The sequence below is a fragment of the Alexandromys fortis genome, unplaced genomic scaffold (assembly GCF_014885135.2).
Source record: "Alexandromys fortis isolate MF-2015 unplaced genomic scaffold, M_Fortis_MF-2015_v1.1 scaffold_20, whole genome shotgun sequence".
Lineage (NCBI taxonomy): Eukaryota > Metazoa > Chordata > Mammalia > Rodentia > Cricetidae > Alexandromys > Alexandromys fortis.
In genome coordinates, this window is record NW_026067903.1 from 3,905,591 (window position 1) to 3,928,744 (window position 23,154).

Sequence of the window (23,154 nt, forward strand, 5' to 3'; positions counted from 1 at the left end):
TTCCCAGAAAACAGCACTTTTGAAGGTCAGGAAAATGAAAAAGGTAGAAACTGGGGCCAGGTGATAAAGATTCCCATGGACCGAGGGGTTAGGGAAACAAAGAACATAGGTGGGGTTTTCCATGCCATTTCCCAGAGCCCTGAGTGGGCCACAGTGTGCTGTGGGTCGTCAGGAAGACTAAGTGTTGCATCTTCTAATCTTGTCCTTTTTTTTTTTTTTGCAGGATACTAGCACCCATGATTCACAGACTACAACTTAGAGTAGTCATGGATTAAGTCTGACTCACTCATATTTTTATGCAAATATTGAGAAGCTGAGGCCTTGTGTGCAGTTAGCAAATACAGCAAAACTGAAACCTCCATGACTTTAGCAAGGACCTTTCTGTCACCTGGGAAGGAAGATGGCACCTGGACTCTTCATGTCAGTGTGATTTTAGATAGCATATCTGCTTGGGATTGGGGACTCTGGTTTATCCAATATCTGTTCATCAACCGAAGTCCTTCCCCCTTGACCGCCAAGCTCCTAGACTATGGACATGCCCAGACTATGTCTTGTTGCTGTTTCCCTTGCAAGTTTGTAAGAATTTTTGGGTGAACCATGCCCTGCAAGGAGAAGAGCAGTGCCCATCTGGTCCCAGCAGTTGGGATGACAACAGTGAATACAGTTAGAAACAGAAAAAGGAAATCTGGTATACCCTGAAAAGGAAAAATGGCCACCCCCAGGTGGAAGTGGGACCCTGCAACACAGAAACACAAACTGTTATGCAGTCACAGTCTAAGTTAAAGAAACATCCTTGGAGAAGGTTTCAAACATAAAGATATCTGAAATACTTGTTATTAATGAAAATTCTCAAAGTCCATCTCAGACCTATTAAATCTCAGGGAAGAGCCCAGATATTCCAATTAAACCAGATTCTAAGGCATGCTTAAGTCTGAGATTCACTGGTCTATGGGATTGGCACCGGCTGAAGTAGTTGTCCTCTCTCTAAGTTTGCACAATGGCATGTGGGTCCCTGAACCAGAGAGGACAAGTCCCTAGTAACAGATGGCCCAGGTGACTCACCTGTGAGACTAGAAATGAAATGTTAGCCATGTTTAAGATTCACCCCATATTTCCATAATCACTTTTTACCTCAGGACAAGCCCAGGGACCCCCAACTTCAATGTTTAGAGAGGATATTCAGTGTCCTCTAAGGAGATCTGTTCTATCTAAATGGGCCTGGAAGAGTTACAGGTTCCAGCCACATCTCTGCCCTTTTTTTCTAGAACTTTCTGGAAATCAGTGTTCTCACGAGGTTCACATGCCTTCTTAGGAAAGTCCACAGTAACAGCCCCGGAATCCTGTGAAGGAACAATGTATAAATTAATTTATCAGGCATCACACCCATCACCTCACGCTGCCCTAGAGTGATGGTGTCCCTTCCTGGTTCCATTCGAAGGTCGCCAGAAGAGAAGAAGCAGTGGGGCAGAATAGCTGATCGTGAGGCTGATTGCAAGTTCCAGAAGGAAAGCTCATTCACTCAACCAGTGTTGCGGTATGGGATTTAAATAGGTTTCATTTGCTCACAACTCTGAATAAACCCAACTCTGAAATGTACTTCTGATTTAAGCGAATTTTCAGTGTCAAGTTATTTTAGCATCTTCCGCTCATTTTCCATTATAACTTGGTTTAAGAATGGAGTTAGAGCCCAGCGGGAAGCCCGTGTGCAGGCAGCACAGAGATCAGGCAGTGTTCTAGCAACTGAGAAATTTCCCAAAGCCTTAGAACTACTGGGTTTAAATCTAGGAAGTTTCTGGACCAAACAGGACATGTTGGCGGCTACAGCTGGACTCAAGATAGCCAAAAGAAATTTCTTTTAATTAATTTTTTTGCTGTCATACATAAAACCTTCATTAATAGTTCTTTTTTGATTAATAGTTTGTACAGAATCAGCTATTACTGAAACTGTCCTTACTGAATTTAAGGGAAAATAAGAAACTTAAAGCAGGCAGAAGCAGGAACATCACCAGGGCAAATTCCATGATGAGACAAAAGGACAGAATTGAAAAATAACATAAAACAAAAACAAAATGAACCAAACAAAGGGACGGGATTGGATGGGGCTGAACCAAAGGGCCCATCCCTTGGCCTTTCCAGTCACAACAGCATGAGGTTACAGCCTGGAAAGTCAAGGTTAGGGGACCACACAGCTCTCCCTGCCAAACTGGATACTGGGATTCAAGGAGAGAACAAAAATGAGCAAGACAGGGTGACATCACAAGTTTACCATCATGTCTACAATAAGCTGTAGTACTATGGAGGGAGGAAACAGGCACCTACTGGATGCAGCAATCTTTTCATCCTTCTGCTGGAGAGCTTGGCAGCCAGGCGCATCAAGGGGTGCACGGGCACAAACTGCAACAGAGAGATGCTCTGAGGCCTGAGAGTCTTGGGGAGGAGATGTAACCTCGGTGACTCCGGTTGAGAGCCCAGGGCTATGCACGTCCTTCTTGACTCGCCTCTTTTACAGATGGGTTTAATTTTCAGAGTAAAATCGATTCTGGAGCCTAAGCTCGAAACATTTATGTTTTCAATAAAGAGCTTGCTTGCCTGGATACAGGTTTCAATTCCAACACACCACTTAAAAATCTCCCCTCGGGATAAGTCAGCGGCTTACCGACATTAACCCTAGGCACTCTGTCTTAGCCTCAAAGTAGCTGCTGCCCTAGATTCTTTTTCTCTCTTCCGATGTGCTGTTCTGGGGAGGAGGTACCAGGGTGGTAAGCATCGGGCTCTACACTGCTTGGCTTCACCTGTCTGCACACTCCCAGATAAGGGCATCAGTTCTCAGGTGTTTTGGTTTTGAAACAATCATGGCCTCTCCCCTTTGTTCCTTTTTGCTTTGTGGTAGCTGGCTCCTCCTTATCCAATCCCATTCCTAGACTATGTCTCTGGAGGAAAGATACTTTGCTGAGTGTTTGACAATCTTTAAGAAGACTCGGGAAGCCCTAAATATATAGATAAGTGACTTTCCTGTAGTAGGATGTCAGTCGCTGGGACAATGCATCCAAACTAAACTCTAGATTTTATGACCTTCCCAGAGTTTCTCAAATGCCACCCGGCAGAAATTTACCTACACGAACCACTCTTGAGGGTCACTAAGAGTTTTAAGAAATTCAGGCAGGCATGATGGCGCCCACCTGGAATCTTACAGCAAAGTAGGAGGAAGCCCAGATGGACGACATAGTGAGAACTTATGCCAAAAAAAAAAAGGGGGGGTTGGGGATGTAGCTCGCTGATAGGGTGTTTGTCTCCCATGCACAAGGCTTGCAGTCTGAGCCCCAGAGGTGCAAACACAAGTTAGAGGTGATCGTTGTCATTCCCATTGGGCATCTACACCCTAACAGCCACAGAAGATGGCATGTGTGGATCATGGGGGTGGGGCGGGTGGGCAGCACTGTACGCATCACACAGTAATCTTCAGAATATAAAGAGGGAAGCACTAAGAAGCAATGGGTGTGGCACTTACCAGGCTCTCCTTGTGATTGTGTTTAAGTACACGATTGCAAGAGCACTCTTCTTCCTTAATCTCCCTTTTCTGCTGTTTCTTCTTCTCTAATATTTCAGATCTGTCGGTTACCCACCATCCCCACCTCTGATGAGAAAGTGACAATTCTCCCCATCCTGGGCAGGGAGCGGGAACACGCGTACGGAGCTATCATGCATGGGTATCTAGGCGTTCCCTGCCTAAAGCTTGGCAGTGTGTGCATATAAATTCAGAAGGCATAAAAGGTATGCAGAAGAGCATAGTTTTTACAGAAAGTATAATAAAATACTGACCTCGGAGTTAATGGGATGCTTTGGCTTCTGAGTTCTGGAGTAGTGAAATAAAAACTGAATAAATAAGAGAGGAATATTACCACCAAGTGTCACTTGCTCCAAACATGGCGCAAAGTACGTGTTGGGCACCACAAGGCACTCACCCTTTTGTACACATCCTGGTTTTCCTGGAAAGAGAATTGAGAAGAAAGTTACCCGGAGTTTTACTGGAGTGGGTATCTGATGATGTTTTCAGTGTAAGTCACACTATGAGCCTGACTGGATTTACTCAAATATTATGAATCAGTCAAGACGTAGTTGACAACTGGGCAGTGGTGGCACACTCCTTTAAGCCCAGCGCTCAGGGGCAGAAGCAGGTGAATCTCTGTGAGTTCTAGGTCAGCCTAGTCTACAGAGTGAGTAGCCAGGGCTGTATAGATACACAGAGAAAAGCAGTCTCAAAAAAATAATAAAGAAAAGAAAAGAAAAAGAAAAAAGACTGTAGCCGATTTGACACAGGTTTTTAAGATAAAGTTGCCTTTTACAAGTCATCTCTTCTTATCTTTTCAATCTTAGGGAGGAAAGTCTTTCCCCTATTTCATAAAAATCAAAGTTTATTCAACTCTTTTCCAGCTGCCAATCAGACTTCTCTAGATTTCATGTGTATCATTCTTACTTCCTTCCTTTCTTTTCATAGAAAAACATGTGTCAACTTTATTCAGGTAGCATTTCACTCATTCCCCCAACTATAACGCACACCTTATGAGGGCAGGTAGTTTTGTGTGGGTCGCCACTCCATCCCTAGTTCCTGGCAGTGCCCTCTTCTCCAGCATCTCTCCTGAATTAAGGAATAAATGGGTCTCTGGTCACAGAACCTATTAGCTTTTTCCTGCCTAAATTCCTTCTGATCTCATGGGATAAAGAGAAAAGCTGAGCTTGAAGAGTTTCTGCACATGACATTGGGTGTAGAATACAACCACTTCCCGACTTGCTTGAACACAGAAGTTTCCTGCAAAGACCGGGCTTATGAAGAACAGAACAGTAGCGCATTAAGAACTCCAGCAATTCATCCCAACACTGGACAGTTGGGGGCAGCAACTAAGCCAGGAAGAGGCAATAGCTCTCTAGTCATAATTCCAAAGTGTTGGCATCTTTGTTCACTGAATGACTATTTTTTCATCTGTAATCAGAAATAACGGGTGTGGTAGGCTCAGGAGAGATGAAAATGGAAAAAAAAAAAACCGCAGTCCAGCTAGGTCCTTGCACCTGGAAACCCCTCAATTCAAATGAATGTTGCAGCTGGCCGTAAGACAGCTACACTTCCACTGCCCCTGCCTATGCCAGAGACACCACAGCCTTCATATAGAAGCGTGAGAGCCACTGTTCTGCAAGGTAGGGAAGTAGTGGGAGCTGGGGGACTCCGAGTTCTCACTTTGAGGCTTCGTTCAGACACCAGAGCTATAAAGGTGGTTATATATAATCATCTCCAAACATGTGCATAGTGGCTAATTGAAAGCAAGATGCGCCTACTATATCTTCATGATGATTGAAAGAGAATGTGGCACTTGGATTTTGAATGAGGAGTAGCTGCATCAAGAGGTGGCTAATGGCTCTCTTTTACTATGCTGTGGGTGCTGTTGAAAGCACTTTATGGAAGTTAGAGCCCCCGTTCCTTAGGGTAGCTGGACTTGTTAGAGCAATTGCATGCATGCAACAGACAAGCCAGCTATGGCACAGAGACAGCTCCATTTGAGAGCCTGGGCTGTAACTACAGGCTCCCAGGAAGGCAGAAGCATTACTGACTAAAGAGAAGGCTGTATCAAGAGTTAAAGGGTCTGGTGTGTTTGGGCTAGAGAAGAAATGTTACTCAAGGTGAAAACTGATGGGCTACGCTGAGAGTTGTGAACTTGGTCCTAAGACCAATCTTCCAAAGTTTCAATTAACCAGCATTGGCTTTGTAGCCACTGAATTATTTCTGTTGTGGTTACTATAGTTACTGTTGGTATGGTCCTTGAGGACATGAGGTCTACTGTGTGTTAAGAGCTGTTACACCATAATGCATCAATTTATAACATATATCATAGTATATAACTAATCTTATGATATAGATAACATAATATTAATATACATGAAGTACTAATATTTTATGGTAATTTCTATCAAAGAGAGAAACTTGATTTTTTTAATTGTATTTTTATATACACACATACACATATATACAACATTCTCTAGTGGACAGCAACAACCATATATTAAACATAAGTTATGATGTAAACTTAGATACGGATATAACTACAAGAGCTAGCATATGTCTTAGTTTTACCTTAGGTTGGTTATAAAGTGTCTCCCACTGGTTCAGAAAGTATACCAGTTGCTAAAAGACAGAATGATGAAAAATAAATCAAATACAAAATAAAACAAATACTCTTTAGCCAGTAGAATTCTCTTACAATATGTTTAAAATTCTAAAGTCGTTCCATTTGTGAACCTTGAATTATCTCCTCACACAGTGCAGCGAATTTCAGTTCAACTCTCAGGATGTCTTAAATGAGGCCATGCAGCAATCGCAGTGAGCCTTCTGCCGCAGCCAAATATCTGATCTTAAAATAGTTTTAAATGAACATTAACCACATGATATTTTCAAGGCTGGGACTAAATGCAAATCTCAAAATGCTGCATAACAGCATACCTCAAGCTCCGCAATATCCAAGCCATCTGGAGAATCAGCTAAAGGTTGAGAAACTCCTACAACAAAAGACAATCAAAGCGTCAGTTTCAGAAAGAGACCATAGCATGTGCTTCTGCACCCATGACATAAAAATGATACAGAGGTCTTAATAGAATCCATCACAGAGCTGAGCAAAAGGAAGTCATTGAGAAAGCAAGTTAAAAAGGCAACAGAAGGTACAGTTAAGAGGAACCGAAAAGATAAAACACCTCTACCTAATACTATCAAATCCAAGATGTGCAACAACACAGCTTTAAAACTCCATGTGCTCAATGTAATGGGAGTTGCTAGTCCAACTGCTAGCAAATCAATAAAGAAAGAGAAAATACTTAGGGAGCAAATAAGTTTATATTTGGGTGGAATTTGTGAGGATCAAATACTAGAAAGTAATATTAACAAAGTGTGCATCTAATCAGGACTTTTAAGACATTCAGGTGCCCCTCTCCACTCTACCAGCCCCTCCAGGGGTGTTCTGGGAAGAATTGCTACTAGCATATAATTGAATCCTTCCAGCCCCCTTCTGACTTACATGAACACATCTTTTCATTTACTACACTCAGAGGTTTATGCAGCTGAAAGCATCCATAAGGGTAGGCCAACACTAACAAAATAAGATTAAATAAATACATATAATGTCCTGAACTTGGATACCTTACAGTGTATGACTCAAGAGAAGCTTATTCTAGCAACAACAAATATATGTAATGCAGTCATGCATGCACACATACATACACACACATACATGTATGTACACATATGTATTTACACTGTGGGTCATTTGTTCTCTGAAGTCTGAAGCAAAAGAAAGCTAAGGCAATATTCCTGCATATTCCAACAATGGCGTTCAAGCCTTGAAGAGTAATACCCTGATTTGAAATGGTAGAAGGTAATGTAGAGTTAATGTAGTTTTCTCTAGCAAGACTGAAATTGGGATACATATGTTTAGTCCCTTCAATGATTTTGACGACCGTCACAAGCAAAAAATCTTCATCTAATATTGAATACTCCGATAGATCTTAACAAAAATTCCTGATTGGAAGTCAGATGCAATCAGGGCACAGGTTAATGGAAAGATATTTTTGATAATCATGTTCATTTAGTAATGCAAAGTACTGCAAACCAGTCCTACAAGATCTTATTGGGAGGTCTGTGCTAATACAAAAATGGAGACCACAGGACTCTACCCTCAGAAAACAAAATAATATGAGAAATAGGGGATGGATATAAATATGAAATCTCAACAGCAAACTATGAACAAGATTCTGTTGGAGGCCAGAGGGACAGCAGCTGCTTGTCCTGGGCTGGCTGTGAGCTGCAAGTTACACAAAACAGCAGAGAAGAACCTAGAAGCCTGGCTGGAAAACCACAGAGGAGACTTGATGCTCTGGAGATTTTAAAATGATACAATTTCTCACAAAGCCCAGATGTTGCAATTACTCTTTAGGACAAAACAAGCACACTGTATTTCAAGGTTCACTAAATCAAAATTCTAAAGGAAAAACTCAATTTTTTTTTAATCCGCCTTTGTTCAAATCATAGACTTTCCTCAATGGCCCACTTTCCTGCACTCTATGACAAACTGCCTGGAGATGGTGATCTGATCATGACTGAGGACTTCAGACCTTCTCCCCACTTCGGGCTCCCTACAAACTGCTCAGAAATTGAAAAGGGGCAGCGCCCGGTCAGCACCGCGGACAGCGCCCAAGGAACTGGAGGATGCTTGCCTTTTGATTCTCCTGAGCTCTGAGAACCTACTCCCTCCCACCTGGATATAATTCCTTTCGTCTGTAGAGTTGCTCTCTGCTCGCTCCGGCTGCCCACCAGCTTTCAGTCTGAGGGACTGTAAACCTAACTTTCTTCACTGTGTTCTCAGCTCAGTATCTCTGAAACAGACCCCAGTGCACATGGAGACCATACCCTTCAATTTCACCACCACAGACTCAAGACACTCCTGGGGCAAGGCTGTTTCATCCCAGCATCTTTGGAGAAAGTCTCTGTGTAAAAGGCTATGGCATCTCACTGTGTCCCTCACACTGGTTGGACACAAGTGCCACGCCTGAAAACAAGAGGGTAGATGTAAGAATAGGTGGGAGAAGGAAGCTCAACTCTTGTGAGAACGACCCTGCAGGGTAAATATCCCAGTCTCGTACAGAACTCAGGTCAGGCAGATATGGTGTCAGTCCCCTTACCTGAGGAGGGAATCTTCAGCATACAGATGCAGTAGATGACCAGGACGGAAGGGAACTGGGGAGGCAGAAGTTTCATCTTCGAGGTCTGGTTCCTCTTTGCAGGCCACAGATGTGTGTTGTTCAGAGAGGCAGTGAGCACTTTCCCAGGGTCCTGAGGCAGAGATGATCCCCTGCACTGCATCTGTCCAGCCCAGGGCAGTAAGGAGCCTTTATCGGCAGCAGCCTAGAGCCCACTGGCTGAGCACCAATCAGCTTTGCGCAGGAGGACCCAGGCTTTCTCATAAATGTCATGCTGGGCCTTTATTTGTAGAATAATATCCTCCTAGTGTAAGCATTGTAGAGTCGAGCCAGCAATAAAAATAAGAAGTGGGGAGTCGTAATTGTTATTCTATAACGACTTCAGAAAAACTTCTGACTCGGGAAAGGCCTATTCCCCCTTTCTTTCTAAATCATAGCGCTGGACATAAACCCATAAACCCTTGTATAATGAAGTCGTGCTTCCTAAGAAACTGTTCATTTTCTTGGAGCAGCAAAGGTTGTCTCATAGTCTTTGGTACATCTAAGAGCAAATCCTCAAGTCCTAGAATGGATAAACATTACAGGGGGACAAAGGTCAATTAGAAGATTTCATCATTTCACCCTTTTCTATTCCATGTCTAACCCATAGAAAGCTCTCTTATAGAAAAAAGTAATTATAATCAACATGCTTACACACGAACCGAACACGGATGATACAATAGATTTGCTAATGTTATTGGGAAAAGCACCTGAGGTCCTCAACCACACACAAAGATCTATAGGAAACTAAAGAAGGCAGAGAGTGGGAGAAACAGTCTTACCCAGGGAAGAGGACATCAACTGGTTATTCAATATTACATGGCTATCCCTGAAAAGGAACATACAAATAACATATGGGCTGAGAAGGTTTTCTTTATGTGTATGTATGCATAAACAATGGAGAGAAAGGCCATGAATGTGAAATTTTGAAAGACGGCCTGGAGGGATGTGTGGGAAAGTTGGGAGGGAGAACATGGAAAGGGGAAATGGTGTAATTATATTATAATCTCAAAAAAAAATATTTTTTAAAAAATGATTTAGCAACCAAAACACAATTTTCTACAGACTCAGGCAGGTGTGATGGAGCACTCCTTTAATATCAGCACTTGGGAGGCAAGAGACAGGTGGAGCTCTTGTGAATTCCAGACCAGCCAGGTCTACATTGAAACCTTGTCTCAAAACTACGTAAGTACATAAATAGTCATGGTTGGAAATTTACCTCTTTAAGACTTTTTTAGATTCATTTCTACAGATAAGTTAACTATTTCAAATTAAGTTGGCAATTTAAAAAGTGCGATAGCATGGTCACTTAATAATAATAGTGAATTGGTTCCATGTGCTGAGTTTCCGCACGCTGGGATCTGTCTTCATCGTCTCAGGTAGGTTAGCTTGTAATTATCCAGGAGAAATCACAGTACACTGGTGCTGTCCTAATCTTATGAATGGAGAGACTAGATCTGGGAATCATTAAGAAACACTTAGTTGCTAAGGGCTCCTAGGGCAGCTGAGCCTGTCTGTCTGTGGGTCCATAGACAATGAGATTTGGGTTGATAAGTTACTTCTTCTAAAATGAGCTCTTTGGGGATCATGTGAGACAGAAAGTAAATGAATGAAAGTTTCTATTTCTTGCCAAAAGGATAGCAATATGGCAATAATTATTTTATGTGTTTTTGATTATGTATATCATTAGTTTTGCCCTGTTAGAGGTTACAAGATAACTAATAGCCAATGAAGGCTTACAGTGTATCTCCAATATGCTAATTTGTTTTTCTTTGATTATTTTCTAAATCTTTAAAATTGTTTTAAACATTGACTTAATTTAACTGAGTCAAAAATTATAAATGAGTGAAATTTTAAGGAACGGTTTTGATCAGTGCTGCTCTCGGATCTCATCAGAGGAGTTGCTTTGTACAATGGACAGCTTTGTATTTGTAATGTTAATGCAGAAACTCACAAATACATTGTATGAAATTCTCAAAAAAGTAATACAAATGTTATTTTTGAAAGAATATTTTTGAGTGAGAGTGGCTCAGAAGGAATTATTTGTGTCTTTAAATAATGCATTTTCCAAAAACATTCCACTCATAACAGAACGGGAATTGTGACGCCGCCTTCATCACAGTATCTTTTCTCCTTCCTTACGTGAGCAAGAAACAGAAACTTATATTTATTATGATATGTAAAATTTTAGTTCAAGAATAGCACCTGGTCTTTATATGCCACAGAATCTGCCACTTATATTAAAATATTCTCACTGACTCACAGAAAGCCTTTACTGAACGAAGGCATCTATGAAGGAGCATCTTTGAAGGGTAAACCACTTGCAAGCACTGGAGATGTTCAACATGCAAATCGTAGCAAACATTTGCGGTGACTCTGTTGTCTGCCAGCAGGTGCTTACTGGACATCTGGAGTGTGTCAAAAAGATACACATGCTTTTCAAACAAACCACTGAAGTGAATAATCCAAAACAAACATGTTCCGTCCCATACTAATTCTCACATATTTGCATATGCATATTTGGTCTACACGAGTTCTAAGATAGTCAAGACAAGGTGTAAAGTATCAAATGGAATGTTAATTCAAAAATTTGAAGCTATAGAGAAAAAAAAAACCTCTGTACTTATACTATTCCTTGTATACTGCTTTGAGCTCTGTTGTGCCCTCTGCAATTTATAGTGTGTTGAAGGTGCATGCCTCAGATAAACTGTATATATAAGTAGAACCATCACTATATGGTTCAATGGAGCTGTAAGAGATCTCTCCCAGGCTTTCAGGTACGTGGAGGAAAGGCATGAGAGGACACCATGGGACAGGAGATCTTTCCACAGCCACGGAGGGCAGCTTACCAGAAGCCAACCACGTACGGCTGTGAAAATACAGATCTCTGCTGTTGAAGGCCCCGGTCTATGGTATTTTATTGTGGTAATTCAAGCAGAATAATACAGACACAAAGGGATTTTCTAGTCAAAGAAATAAACAGTAAAATCAAGATGTTAAAGTTGAAAACTCTCACACTGCTTCCAAACGGTGCCTGTTCACAAGAAAAGGTATCGATTGGAAAATGACGGAGCACTTATCAAAATGATCAGACTTAGAGAAAGCTATTTTCAGTGTGATTTTGTTAGGCATGCAAGCAAACTTTCCTCATTTTGGGTGTTGACCTCAGTATCTTGACACAGTAAGGAAAGCTGACTAACACAATGCCTTCCATGTACAAACTAACAGTCTAGAGCCATGTAGACTCCATCTGGTCTCAATACCCCAGAAGAAGAGGTCCCAGAGCGATGGGACAGGCAAGTAGGAAGAACAGCTATTTCGTGAAGTCTGGAAAACTATTGCAGCCAGGCAACCCTGTGCTGCTCACAGGCTCTACCTGCCTTTTCTCAGAAGCCCCAACAAAGGCTTTGTCTTATCTTCAGACTCACCTTACCTTCACTTCTGCATTCTGCTTCCTGGTTGTTCTGGGCCTTTCCCTGAGGTCTTTTGTGGAACAGCAAACCTCTTGTGTCCAGGACTTCTGAGTATAGACGTGCCTTCACTTAGGATGGGGTTAAAACTGCAAGTTAAAGATGTATTTAGTCCACCCAGCCGATGGACATCTCGGCTTGGCACCTGCCTACCCTTTACCCTGGTGATTATGAGGTTGGCAGGGAGTCGTGTTTCTCTTGTGCTGCCTTGCATTGCAAGCTGGGACTGTGCCGCATACTGCTAACTCGAGAAAGGACCAAAATTCAAATTATGAATTAGTTTCTACTGGATGGGGATGGTTTTGACATCATCATAAACAAAAAAATGTCATAATCTGCTATTTTCTGTAAAATAAACTTTGTTTATATTGCTTCTCCCTTTGTGTGTGTGTTTGTGTGTGTAAAAGAGAGAGACAGAGAGAGACAGACAGACAGAAAGACAGACAGAGACAGAGAGACGACAGAATCTGTGTCCGTGTATAATTACGTGAGGGGATATTGGTGCATGTGCATGTCTGGAAATCTAAGGACAACTTTCAGGAATAGGTTTTGTCCCTCAACTGTGTGATTCCCAAGAGTCAAACTCAGGTTATCAGGCTTGGCCACAAGCACCTTTAACCGCTGAGCCATCTTGCTGACCCCAAATTTTGTGTACTCTTTGTTTTGTCCTGTCTCCTCTTGAAGCCATACTTGCCTGACTAGCATCTAAAATAACATAAAGGCTGGGAACCTTTATGTTATTTCAATGGTGAGTTGCTTCCCCAACATGCTAGAATTCTGGGCTGAAAAAAAAAGAAAATTATGAAACGCAGAGATATGTGGCTACTTATATATAAACTCTTACATTAGAAAATGGTAGAGGGGCTTAGCAGGTAAACAGTACTTACTGAGCAAGCCGGAGGAGCTGATTGAGAAACCATGTTTTTGTTTTCTGTTAAAAAAACAAAACAGGATGTGCAGGACATGTTCCTGCCTTCCTACAGTGATTGGGGAGCTGGAGACTGGACAGTCCTTTGGGACCTTTATGAGCCAGCCAGGCTGGAGCACTCAACACAGCTGCAAACTAAAGGAGGGACCTGGCCTCAGAACATGACTGGAAATTGTCCCTTGACTTCAACACTTGCTGTGGGACAGTGTCCACAGAAGTGCGGTTGTCCGAGGAGACCACAACAGGGCTTGGGATCCCTTGGAACTGAACTGACAAGCAGTTTTGAGCTGCCCCATATGTGTGCTGAGAACACAGTTTAAGTCGTCTGGGAAAGCAGTACTTACTACCTCTGGAAAATTTGTCCTTAAGCAAAACTTAAAATAAAGTCATAAAAGGAAAAGATTAACAAATGTCATTCCATTTTTAAAAGTTGTATATTTTATCAAAGTATCACAATAAATATGAACAGGCAAAATATATATAAGTATATTAGAACTCCATAAAGAAATTTGCTGGGCAATGGTGGCAGATGCCTTTAGTCCCAGCACTTGAGAGCTAGAGGCAGGGGGATCTCCGTGAATTTGAAGCCAGCTCAGTCTACAAGAGCAAGTTCCAGGACAGAGTCCAAAGCTACAGAGAAACCCTGTACTAAAAAACAAACAAACAAAAAAAGAGTCTTATGATCAGATGGAGGGATGAGTTGTACATCACAGACAAAATTGTAGGCGAACTTGACTAGTAACGTGTAAATACATGCAGCTTTTTAAAAGATTAAGAAGGTTCTGTATGCATAGATGGAGTAAGTTCTTTATAGCATAATTTATAAAGAAAAATCATATATAAAAACAGTATTTTACATGCTCTGGTAACAGCTTCGGGAAACAAACTAAAGCACAGCCATCTAAATAATCAGGTCAGCAATTTGGGCAAGGCTCCAGGTGAAGTTCTTACAGCATGAGCAGGGCTCCAAGGGGCTGGTTCTTTTTTTTGTTTTTTGTTTTTGTTTTTCAAGACAGAGTTTCTCTGTAGCTTTGGAGCCTGTCCTGGAACTAGCTTTTGGAGACCAGGCTGGCCTCGAACTCACAGAGATCTGCCAGCCTCTGCCTCCCGAATGCTGGGATTAAAGGCGTGTGCCACCACCGCCTGGCTAAGGTGTACCTTATCTAAACAACTGACCTCATTACCTGGAGCATCAACCATTTGAATGTGCATATGCCAGAGAGCTAAACTAAAAACACTTTCTTCTTCTCACGTTAAACTAGATTCCCTTTGTAAACATTCATAATATTAAAAGTCATCAGGCTTTCAAGGAACTGAACTTTAATCTGCAGGATGTAAAAAGTTCGACTTGTAAAGCACTGATAAGTTTCCGTGTTCAAAATATAGCTTGCTAGGATCCCTAGAGGCACCTGACAGCCTTCAGGAACACCTCTGGTCCAACGTAAATGAAGAAAGGGAAAGGAAAGATACATTTACCGAGGTGGGGCCGACCCCTATGAAGAAAGATAAATTAACAAATGAAAAGCAAGCTGAAGTGTCATGAAATAGCATTATTTTAAGGGCGGCGTCTCAGATTCGTAAAGAAACAGCTTTAGTTCAGGTTGAAACAAAATGTATGCGGCAAAAGTATTCAAGGATGAACTTGGGTGGTGATTAAATTACGAGAGTGGGTCCTCATTCGTGGTTGATAGGGAGCCTGTTCTTAGTGTTCCTCCTCTCCAGGAGAATAAAGGCGCCGTCTTGGATGCAGAGAGCAACTCACCAGCCAGTGCCAGCATGCTGAGATCAGACTTCTCATCTTCCATAACTGTATGAAATACATTTCCATTCTTTATTAATTGCCTAGTACTGGGTGTTTTGTTATAGCTCCACAGACACACTAATAAATATGCCTCGTGTGTACGAGGGAGGTACCAGGAAAAAGGAGCAAATTTCAAACCGGCAGTTTAAGTCCTGAGAGGGCTGGTTATGGTGAGGGCGTGGTTTTGGGGAGCAGTCCAGGAAATACAGTGAGTGAGGCTTGTTAGGCTTCGGTTGGTAAGAGTTTCCGGCTGGTTATTCTGCTCATCCTTTCTCCTGGCTGCAGACAGAGACTGTCTTACGCGTGGATGTTTCCTTTTTAGGTGTGATTTTTCTCCTACACAGAGATAACTTCTCTTTTAAGAGCATCCGTTGCTATTGCTGTTGCCCAGAATAGTCAGCTCAGAATATTCTTTACGCAAAAGAGGCTTATTTTGGAGCCGCGAATTACCATCTCCTGCAGTCACATGTTTCAGGGTGGCAACTTCCCGTCTATCTGAAGAACAGGCATTCTTAGAAAGATTTATTTCAGAACCTGGCTATCAGATCCATAAAAGAGCTGTTAGGTGGCAGAAGCAACTACCCTCTCCCATTGGGTGACACTGTCTCTGTCCACCTGAATGTTCTCTCTTCTCTTCCCGCCTTTTAACATGCAGCCTCGACCTTGTTCCAACCTCTTCATCGGCTTTTATTCTGGGATTTTTCCCCCCACAGGTGATTTCATATTTATTGGGATGTAAAAAAGACTGTCATATTTCAAAACACAAATAAGCCCTATCAGGCAACCATACTGCTGTGTATCCCTAACAACAATTAATGAACAAGACAGTATAAGAACCTCTTGTCCTACTGCCCCCAAATAATTTCCATATTATGAAGAGGTCTTGCTGTACGATCGGCTGTTGTCTCGAGCCACGTGATGTTTCGCCTTTTCTGATCTCCTAGTTCACTGTTGACTAGAATATGTTTTCTCTTCACACTTCACTGCCCACTTCCCATGACATGAAAACAAAAGAACTTAAACTAAGACTACAGGCTATCTGCAAGTCAAAGCGATTTTTATTTATTGTTTACCAAAATGTGTTTAATCCTCATGCATACTCTAAATTAATCAGGCTGTATACTCAGGTAACATTTCATTGTATAAATGTACCAAAATTTCTTTATTCATCCATCTGTTGCCAGACACTTAGGCTTTCGATTTCCGGCTATTATTAATAGAGAGCAATAAACATAGTTGAGCAAGTGTCCTTGTGGTAGGATGAAATGTCCTTTGGTGGCATAAGAACAGACAGGAGGACCAATGGAACCAAATAGAAGACTCGGATATCAATCCACACATCTTCGAACACAGGATCTTTGATAAAGAAGCAAAAAAAAGTATCAAATGGGAAAAAGAAAGCATATTTAACAAGTGTGCTGGCATAACTGGATATCAACATGTAGAAGAATGAAAATAGACCCATATCTATCTCCATGCACAAAATTCAAGTCCAAATGGATCAAAGACCTCAACATAAAGCCAGCCACACTGAACCTTATAGAAGAGAAAGTGGGAAATACACTTGAATGCATTGGCACAGGGAACCACTTCCTAAATATAACCCCAGCAGCACAGACACTGAGAGAAACAATTAAATGGGACCTCCTGAATCTGAAAAGCTTCTGTAAAGCAAAGGACATGGTCAACAAGACAAAATGACAGCCTACAGAATGGGAAAAGATCTTCACTAACCCCACTTCAGACAGAGGTCTGATCTCCAAAATATACAAAGAACTCAAGAAACTGGACACCATAAGATCACATAATCCAATAAAAAAAAATGAGTACAGACCTAAAGAGAGAGCTCTCAACAGAAGAATCTAAAATGGCAGAAAGACACTTAAGGAAATGTTCAACATCCTTAGTCATCAGAGAAATGCAAAAATGCAAATCAAAACAACTCTGAGATTCCATTTTACACCTTTTCCTTATCCATTCTTCTATCGATTAGGTTGTTTCCAGGTTCTGGCTATGACAAACAAAGCTTCTATAAACATAGCTGAGCACATATCCTTGTGGCACAATTGAGCATCCTTTGGATATATACCCAAAAGGGGCATTACTGGGTCTTGAGGAAGGTTGTTTCCTGTTTTTCTGAGAAATCGCCACACTGACATCCAAAGGGGCTGTACCAGCTTGCACTCCCACCAGCAATGCAGGAGTGTTCCCTTTACCCCACAACCTCTCCAGCGTAAGTTGTCATCGGTGTTTTTGATCTTGGCCATTCTTACGTTATAAGAAGTCTCGAAGTAGTTTTGATTCTCATTTCCCTGATGACTAATGATGTTGGTAATTAACGTTTCTTTAAGTGCTTCTCCGACATTTGAATTTCCCCTCTTGAGAATTCTCTATTTAGAGTTGTACCTGTTTTTAATTGGTTTATTTGTTTTCTTGATATTCAATTTTTTTAGTTCTTTGTATATTTTGGATATTAAGCCTCTATCAAAAACGGAGTTGTTTAAAATATTTTCCCATTCCGTCATTTGCCGCTTTGTCCAAATGACAGTGTCCTTTGCCATGAAGCTTTTCAGTTTCATGACGTCCCATTTATTACTGATCTTACTAATGGTGTCCTGTTCAGAAAGTCTTTTCTGTGCCAATGAGTTCAAGGCTGTTCCCTAATTTCTCTTCTATTAGGTTCAGTGTATCTGCTTTTACGTTGAGGTTCTTGATTCATGTGTAGTTAAGTTTTGTGCATGGTGATGGATATGGATCTATTTGGATTCTTCTACTTGCAGACATTGCAGTTTGATCAGCACCATTTGTTGAAGATAATGTATTTATTTCAAGTGTGTGTTTCTGGCTTCTTCACTTAAAAAAATAATGTGTCCATAGGCATAGGAACTTATGTCTGTGTCTTCAATTACATTCAGTTGATCAGGATGTCTGTTTTTATGCCAATCCCATATGCTCTTCATCATAGCTCTTCAGTACAATTTGAGGTCAGGGATGACAGTCTCTGCAACAGTTCCTTTTTATTTAAAATTATTTTAGTTCTCCTGAGTTTTTGTTTGCTTTCCTATGAAGATGAAAATTGTCCCTTCAAGATCTGTGATGAATTATGTTGGAATTTGATGAGGAGTGCATTGAATCTGTAGATCACTTTTTGTAGATTGGTTATTTTTACTATTTAATCCTACTGAGCCATGAGCATGGGAGATCTCCCGTCTCCTAATAGCTTATTCAATTGATTTCTTCAATTTCACTTGTTTGGTTATAACTAACCCAAGATATTATATATTTTTGAAGCTATTGTGAAAGATGTTATTTCCTTGGTTTCTTTCTCAACCCATTTGTCATTTGTATATAGAAAGCTAGTGATTTTGTGAGTTAATTTTGAGTCCAGTTACTTTGCTGAAATTGTTATCAGTTTTGGGAGTTTCCCAGAGGAATTTTTACAACACTTATGTATACTATCACATCATCTGCAAATAAAGGTCATTTGACTTCTTTCCTTCCAAATTGCATCTTCTTGATCCCCTTCCGTTGTCTTACTGCTCTAGCGAAGACTTAAGTGATGTGGGATTCCCCTCTGTATGCTCTGAATATGTTTTATTACCAGTGGAATAAAGAAACTGCTTTGGCTTATGACAGGGCAGAATATAACAAGGTGGAAATCCAAGCAGAGATAGAGGAGGAAAGAAGGCAGAGTCAGGTAGATGCCATATAGCCATGGAAGAAGCAAGAGATAACAATCCACAAGCCTTGTGGTAAAATATAAAACAATAGAAATGGGTTAATTTAAGATGTAAGAGTTGGTTAATAACAGGTGGTGGTGGCACATGCCTTTAATCCCAGCACTCAGGAGGCAGAGGCAAGCAGATCTTTGTGAGTTTGAGGCCAGCCTGGTCTACAAGAGCTAGTTCCAGGACAGGCTCCAAAGCTACAGAGAAACCCTGTCTCAAAAAAAAAAAAGAAAAGAAAAGAAAAAGAAAAAAGAAAGAAACCCGGGGGCTGGAGAGATGGCTCAGAGGTTAAGAACACTGTCTGTTCTTCCAGAGGTCCTGAGTTCAATTCCCAGCAACCACATGGTGGCTCACAACCATCTGTAATGAGGTCTGGTGCCCTCTTCTGGCATTCAGGATTATATACAGGCAGAACGCTGTATTTATAATAAATAGATAAATCTTAAAAAAAAAAGAGGTGCTTAATAAGAAATCTGAGCTAATAGTCCAAACAGTGTTGTAATTAATATAGTTTCTGTGTGATTATTTGGGTCTTGGCAACCGAGAACAAAAGTGCAGTCTTTGTTTACTCTTAAGTACTGTATTGACTAGGTTTGGAGACAGTGAACAACCTTGTCTTGTTCTAGATTTAGTGGAATTGCTTTGAGTTTCTCTCCACATAAGTCGATACTGACTATAGGCTTGATGTAAATTGTCCATATCTTGTTGACACATGTACTTGTATCCCTAATCTCTCCAGGACTTTTCATCATGAATGGATGTTGAATTTTGTCAAAGGTCTTTTCTGCATCGAAAGACATGATTGTGTGGTTTAGGTCTTTCAGTGTGTACATATGGAGGATTACACTGATGAATGTACATATATTGAACCATTCTTACATTTCTGGGATGAAGCCGACCCGATTGCAGTGGACAGATTTTTTGGTATGGTCTTGAATTTGGTTTGCAAATATTTTATTGAGAATTTTTGCATCTAAGTTCATAAGGTAAATTGATCTGTAATTTCCTTTTTGTTGTATCTTTATGGTTGAAGTATCAGGTAACTATGGCTTCATAAAACAAATTGAATAATATTTCTTCCGGGTTTTTTTCCAGAATAATTTGAGGAATATTGGCATTCACTTTTCTTTAAAAGTCTGGTAGGATTTTGTGCTAAAACCATCTGGCCCTGGGCCTTTCGCAGGGGCGTGGAGGACTTTCTATTTCAGTAGGGATTATAGGTCTGTCTAAATTGCTTATCTGATCTTGGTTTAACTGTGGAGGGGACTTGTGCCATGAAAATTATCTATTTCATTTAGATTTACCAATTTAGTGGAGTTCAAGTTTTTAAAGTATGTTCTTAGGATTTCCTCTGTGTCTTAGACCTGTGTCTTCACCACTAGTTTCGTGAATTTGGATATTCTCTCTTTGCCTTTTAGTTAGTTTGGATAAGGGTTTGACAGTCTTACTAATTTTCTCAAAGAACCAGCTCTTTGTTTTGTTTGTTTGGTTTGGCTTTTCAAGACAGAGTTTCTCTGTAGCTTTGTTGTCTGTCCTGGAACTAGCTCTTGTAGACCAGGCTGTCCTCAAACTCCCAGAGATCAGCCTGCCTCTGCCTTACAAGTATTGGGATTGAAGGCGTGCGCCGCCTCCACCCAATCCAACTCTTTGTTTTATTGATTTTTATATTGTTTTGTTCCTATTTTATTGATTTCAGCCCCAAGTTTGATTTCTTATTATATACTCCCTTTTGTGTGTGTGGTGTGTTTTCTTCTTTTTGTTGTATTGCTTTCAGGTGTACTATTAAGTTACCAGAATGAAATCTCTCCAATTTCTTTATGTAGGTACTTACTGCTAGGAATTTGCTCTTAAAACACCTTCATTGTGTCCCATAATTTTTGGTAGTTGTGTTTTTCATTTTCATTCCATTCTAGATAGTTCTAAATTTCTTAATTTTTGTCTTCTTTCATTTTTCATTCAGTAGTGAGTTGTTCAGTTTCCGTGGGTTTGCAAGCTTTCTATTGTTTCTGTTGCTGTTGGTAGCCAGTTTTAATCCATGTTGTTCTGATAGGATTCAGGGTATTATTTCAATGTTCTTGTATCTGTTAAGAAATATTTTGTATCTAAGTATGTAGTTAGTTTTTGAGGAAGTTCTGTGAAGTGCTGAGAAGAAGGTATATTCTTTTGTGTTTGGGTAAAATGTTCTGTAAATATCTGCTAGGTCCATTTGGTCTTTGACACTCATTAGCTTCAGCATTTCTTTGTTTAGTTTGTATCTGGATGACTTGTCTACTGACGAAAGTGGGGTATTGAAGTCGCCTATTTTCAGTGTGTGAGGGTCAATAGTGGTTTAAGTTATAGGAGTATTTCTTTTATAAAGCTGGGTTTCCTTATGATTAATGCATAAATGTTAAGAATTACAATGTCTTTTGGTGGATTTTTCCTTGATGAGTATGGAGTATCCATCCCTATTTCTTCTGAGTAGTTTTGGTTTTAAGTCTATTTTATCAGATATTAAAATGGCTATGCCAGCTTGCTCCTCGGGTTCATTTGCCTGAAATATCCTTTTCTATCTTTTTACCCAGAGGTGGTGTCTATCTTTTATNAGTTAGTTTTTGAGGAAGTTCTGTGAAGTGCTGAGAAGAAGGTATATTCTTTTGTGTTTGGGTAAAATGTTCTGTAAATATCTCCTAGGTCCATTTGGTCTTTGACACTCATTAGCTTCAGCATTTCTTTGTTTAGTTTGTATCTGGATGACTTGTCTACTGACGAAAGTGGGGTATTGAAGTCGCCTATTTTCAGTGTGTGAGGGTCAATAGTGGTTTAAGTTATAGGAGTATTTCTTTTATAAAGCTGGGTTTCCTTATGATTAATGCATAAATGTTAAGAATTACAATGTCTTTTTGGTGGATTTTTCCTTGATGAGTATGGAGTATCCATCCCTATTTCTTCTGAGTAGTTTTGGTTTTAAGTCTATTTTATCAGATATTAAAATGGTTAAGCCAGCTTGCTCCTCGGGTTCATTTGCCTGAAATATCCTTTTCTATCTTTTTACCCAGAGGTGGTGTCTATCTTTTACGTTAAGGTGTGTTTCTTGGATTCAGCACAACAGATTTGTTTTTTGCATCCCTTCTGTTTGTTCATGTCTTTTTATTGGGGAATTGGGACAAATGATTTTGAGAGAATTCAATGAGCAGTGTTTATTGATCCCTGTTATCTTGTTCTTGTGGTGTTTGGAGGTTATTTTTTTGGGGGGGGGATTGGCTTGTTTTGGTTTTGCTATTTTTTATTTGCTAGCCTGGGATCATTTATTCCTTGTGTTTTCTTGGGTATGATTAATCTCATCAGGTTAAAATTTTCCTCCTGGTGCCTTCTGCAGGTCTAGATTTGTAAAGAGATACTGCTTCAATTTGGTTTATCTTGAAATGTCTTCTTTTTCTGTCTACTGTGCTTGAAAATTTTGCTGTCTACAGTAGCTTGGGATGGTATCTGTTGTCTCTTAGAGTGTGTGAAACATCTGTCCAAGCCCTTCTGGCTCTTAGAGTACTCACTGAGAAGTCAGATATTATCCTAATAGATCTGCTTTATATGTTACTTTATCTTTTCCCCCTTGCAGCATTTAATACTCTGTTTAGTATTTAATACTCTGTACATTTAGCATTTTCATTATTATGTGGCAGCAGGACATTCTTCTTTCTTTCTTTCTTTCTTTTTTTTTTTTTTGAGACAGGGTTTCTCTGTAGCTTTGTAGCCTGTCCTGGAACTAGCTCTTGTAGATCAGATTGGCTTCGAACTCACAGAGATCCACCTGCCTCTGCATCCCGAGTGCTGGTATTAAAGACGTGTGCCACCACCACTCAGTTAGGACTTTCTTTTCTGGTCCAACCTGTTTGGTGTTCTGTGTGCTTCTTGTGCCTTGATAGACAGCCCTTCTTTAGGTCAGTGACATTTTCTCTGCAGAGGTCCAAAAAATGTGAACCTATTTCCACCTTTACCAGAGGTCAGAGACTTGGAACTCACCTTTTTTCCTTCAAGGTTATTGTGTTTCTACCTCAAACAAAGGTCCCACCAAGATTTAAGTCAGAGAGTCCTGGTCTTTCAAGGTTAATGTCAACAGGTGTGGCTAAAAGCCAGACCTTGTATTTCAGGAATAGAGAAGTAGATATCTTTCTACCTCAAACAAAAGTCTAAAGATCCAACTAAGGTTCCAGTTCTCTTAAGGAGGTAATATTGGATTCCATGCAGGGAGTGGTTTGCCTACAGAATGTTTTAATCTAGGGTGTGAGTGTGACTTGTTTTGTTCTAGCAACAGAAGGCTTAACTATGGAGGTGGCCCACAACCTTCAACTGGTCTGTTCATTTTCTTGTATCATGTTAATGCAGTTTTTTTTTGTCTTATTCCTACCTTTTGGGGCCAGGGGTATTTTAAGCAATTGGAAATTAAATGCGGGCGATTTCAGTATTCACAAGAAATCC

General features: G+C 40.5%; 1 protein-coding gene across 1 annotated transcript; it reads right to left on the minus strand.

The window, feature by feature from the left end:
* Positions 1-1,208: 1,208 nt before the first annotated feature.
* Nms (neuromedin S) lies at positions 1,209-8,992 on the minus strand. The gene is made up of 7 exons (XM_050134597.1): positions 8,716-8,992; positions 6,488-6,543; positions 6,122-6,172; positions 3,963-3,986; positions 3,820-3,873; positions 2,320-2,394; positions 1,209-1,340 (listed from the first exon to the last, which is right to left on the minus strand). The coding sequence occupies exons 1-7, from the start codon at positions 8,894-8,896 to the stop codon at positions 1,209-1,211; spliced, it is 573 nt and encodes a 190-aa protein (XP_049990554.1). The 5' UTR covers positions 8,897-8,992.
* Positions 8,993-23,154: the final 14,162 nt, after the last annotated feature.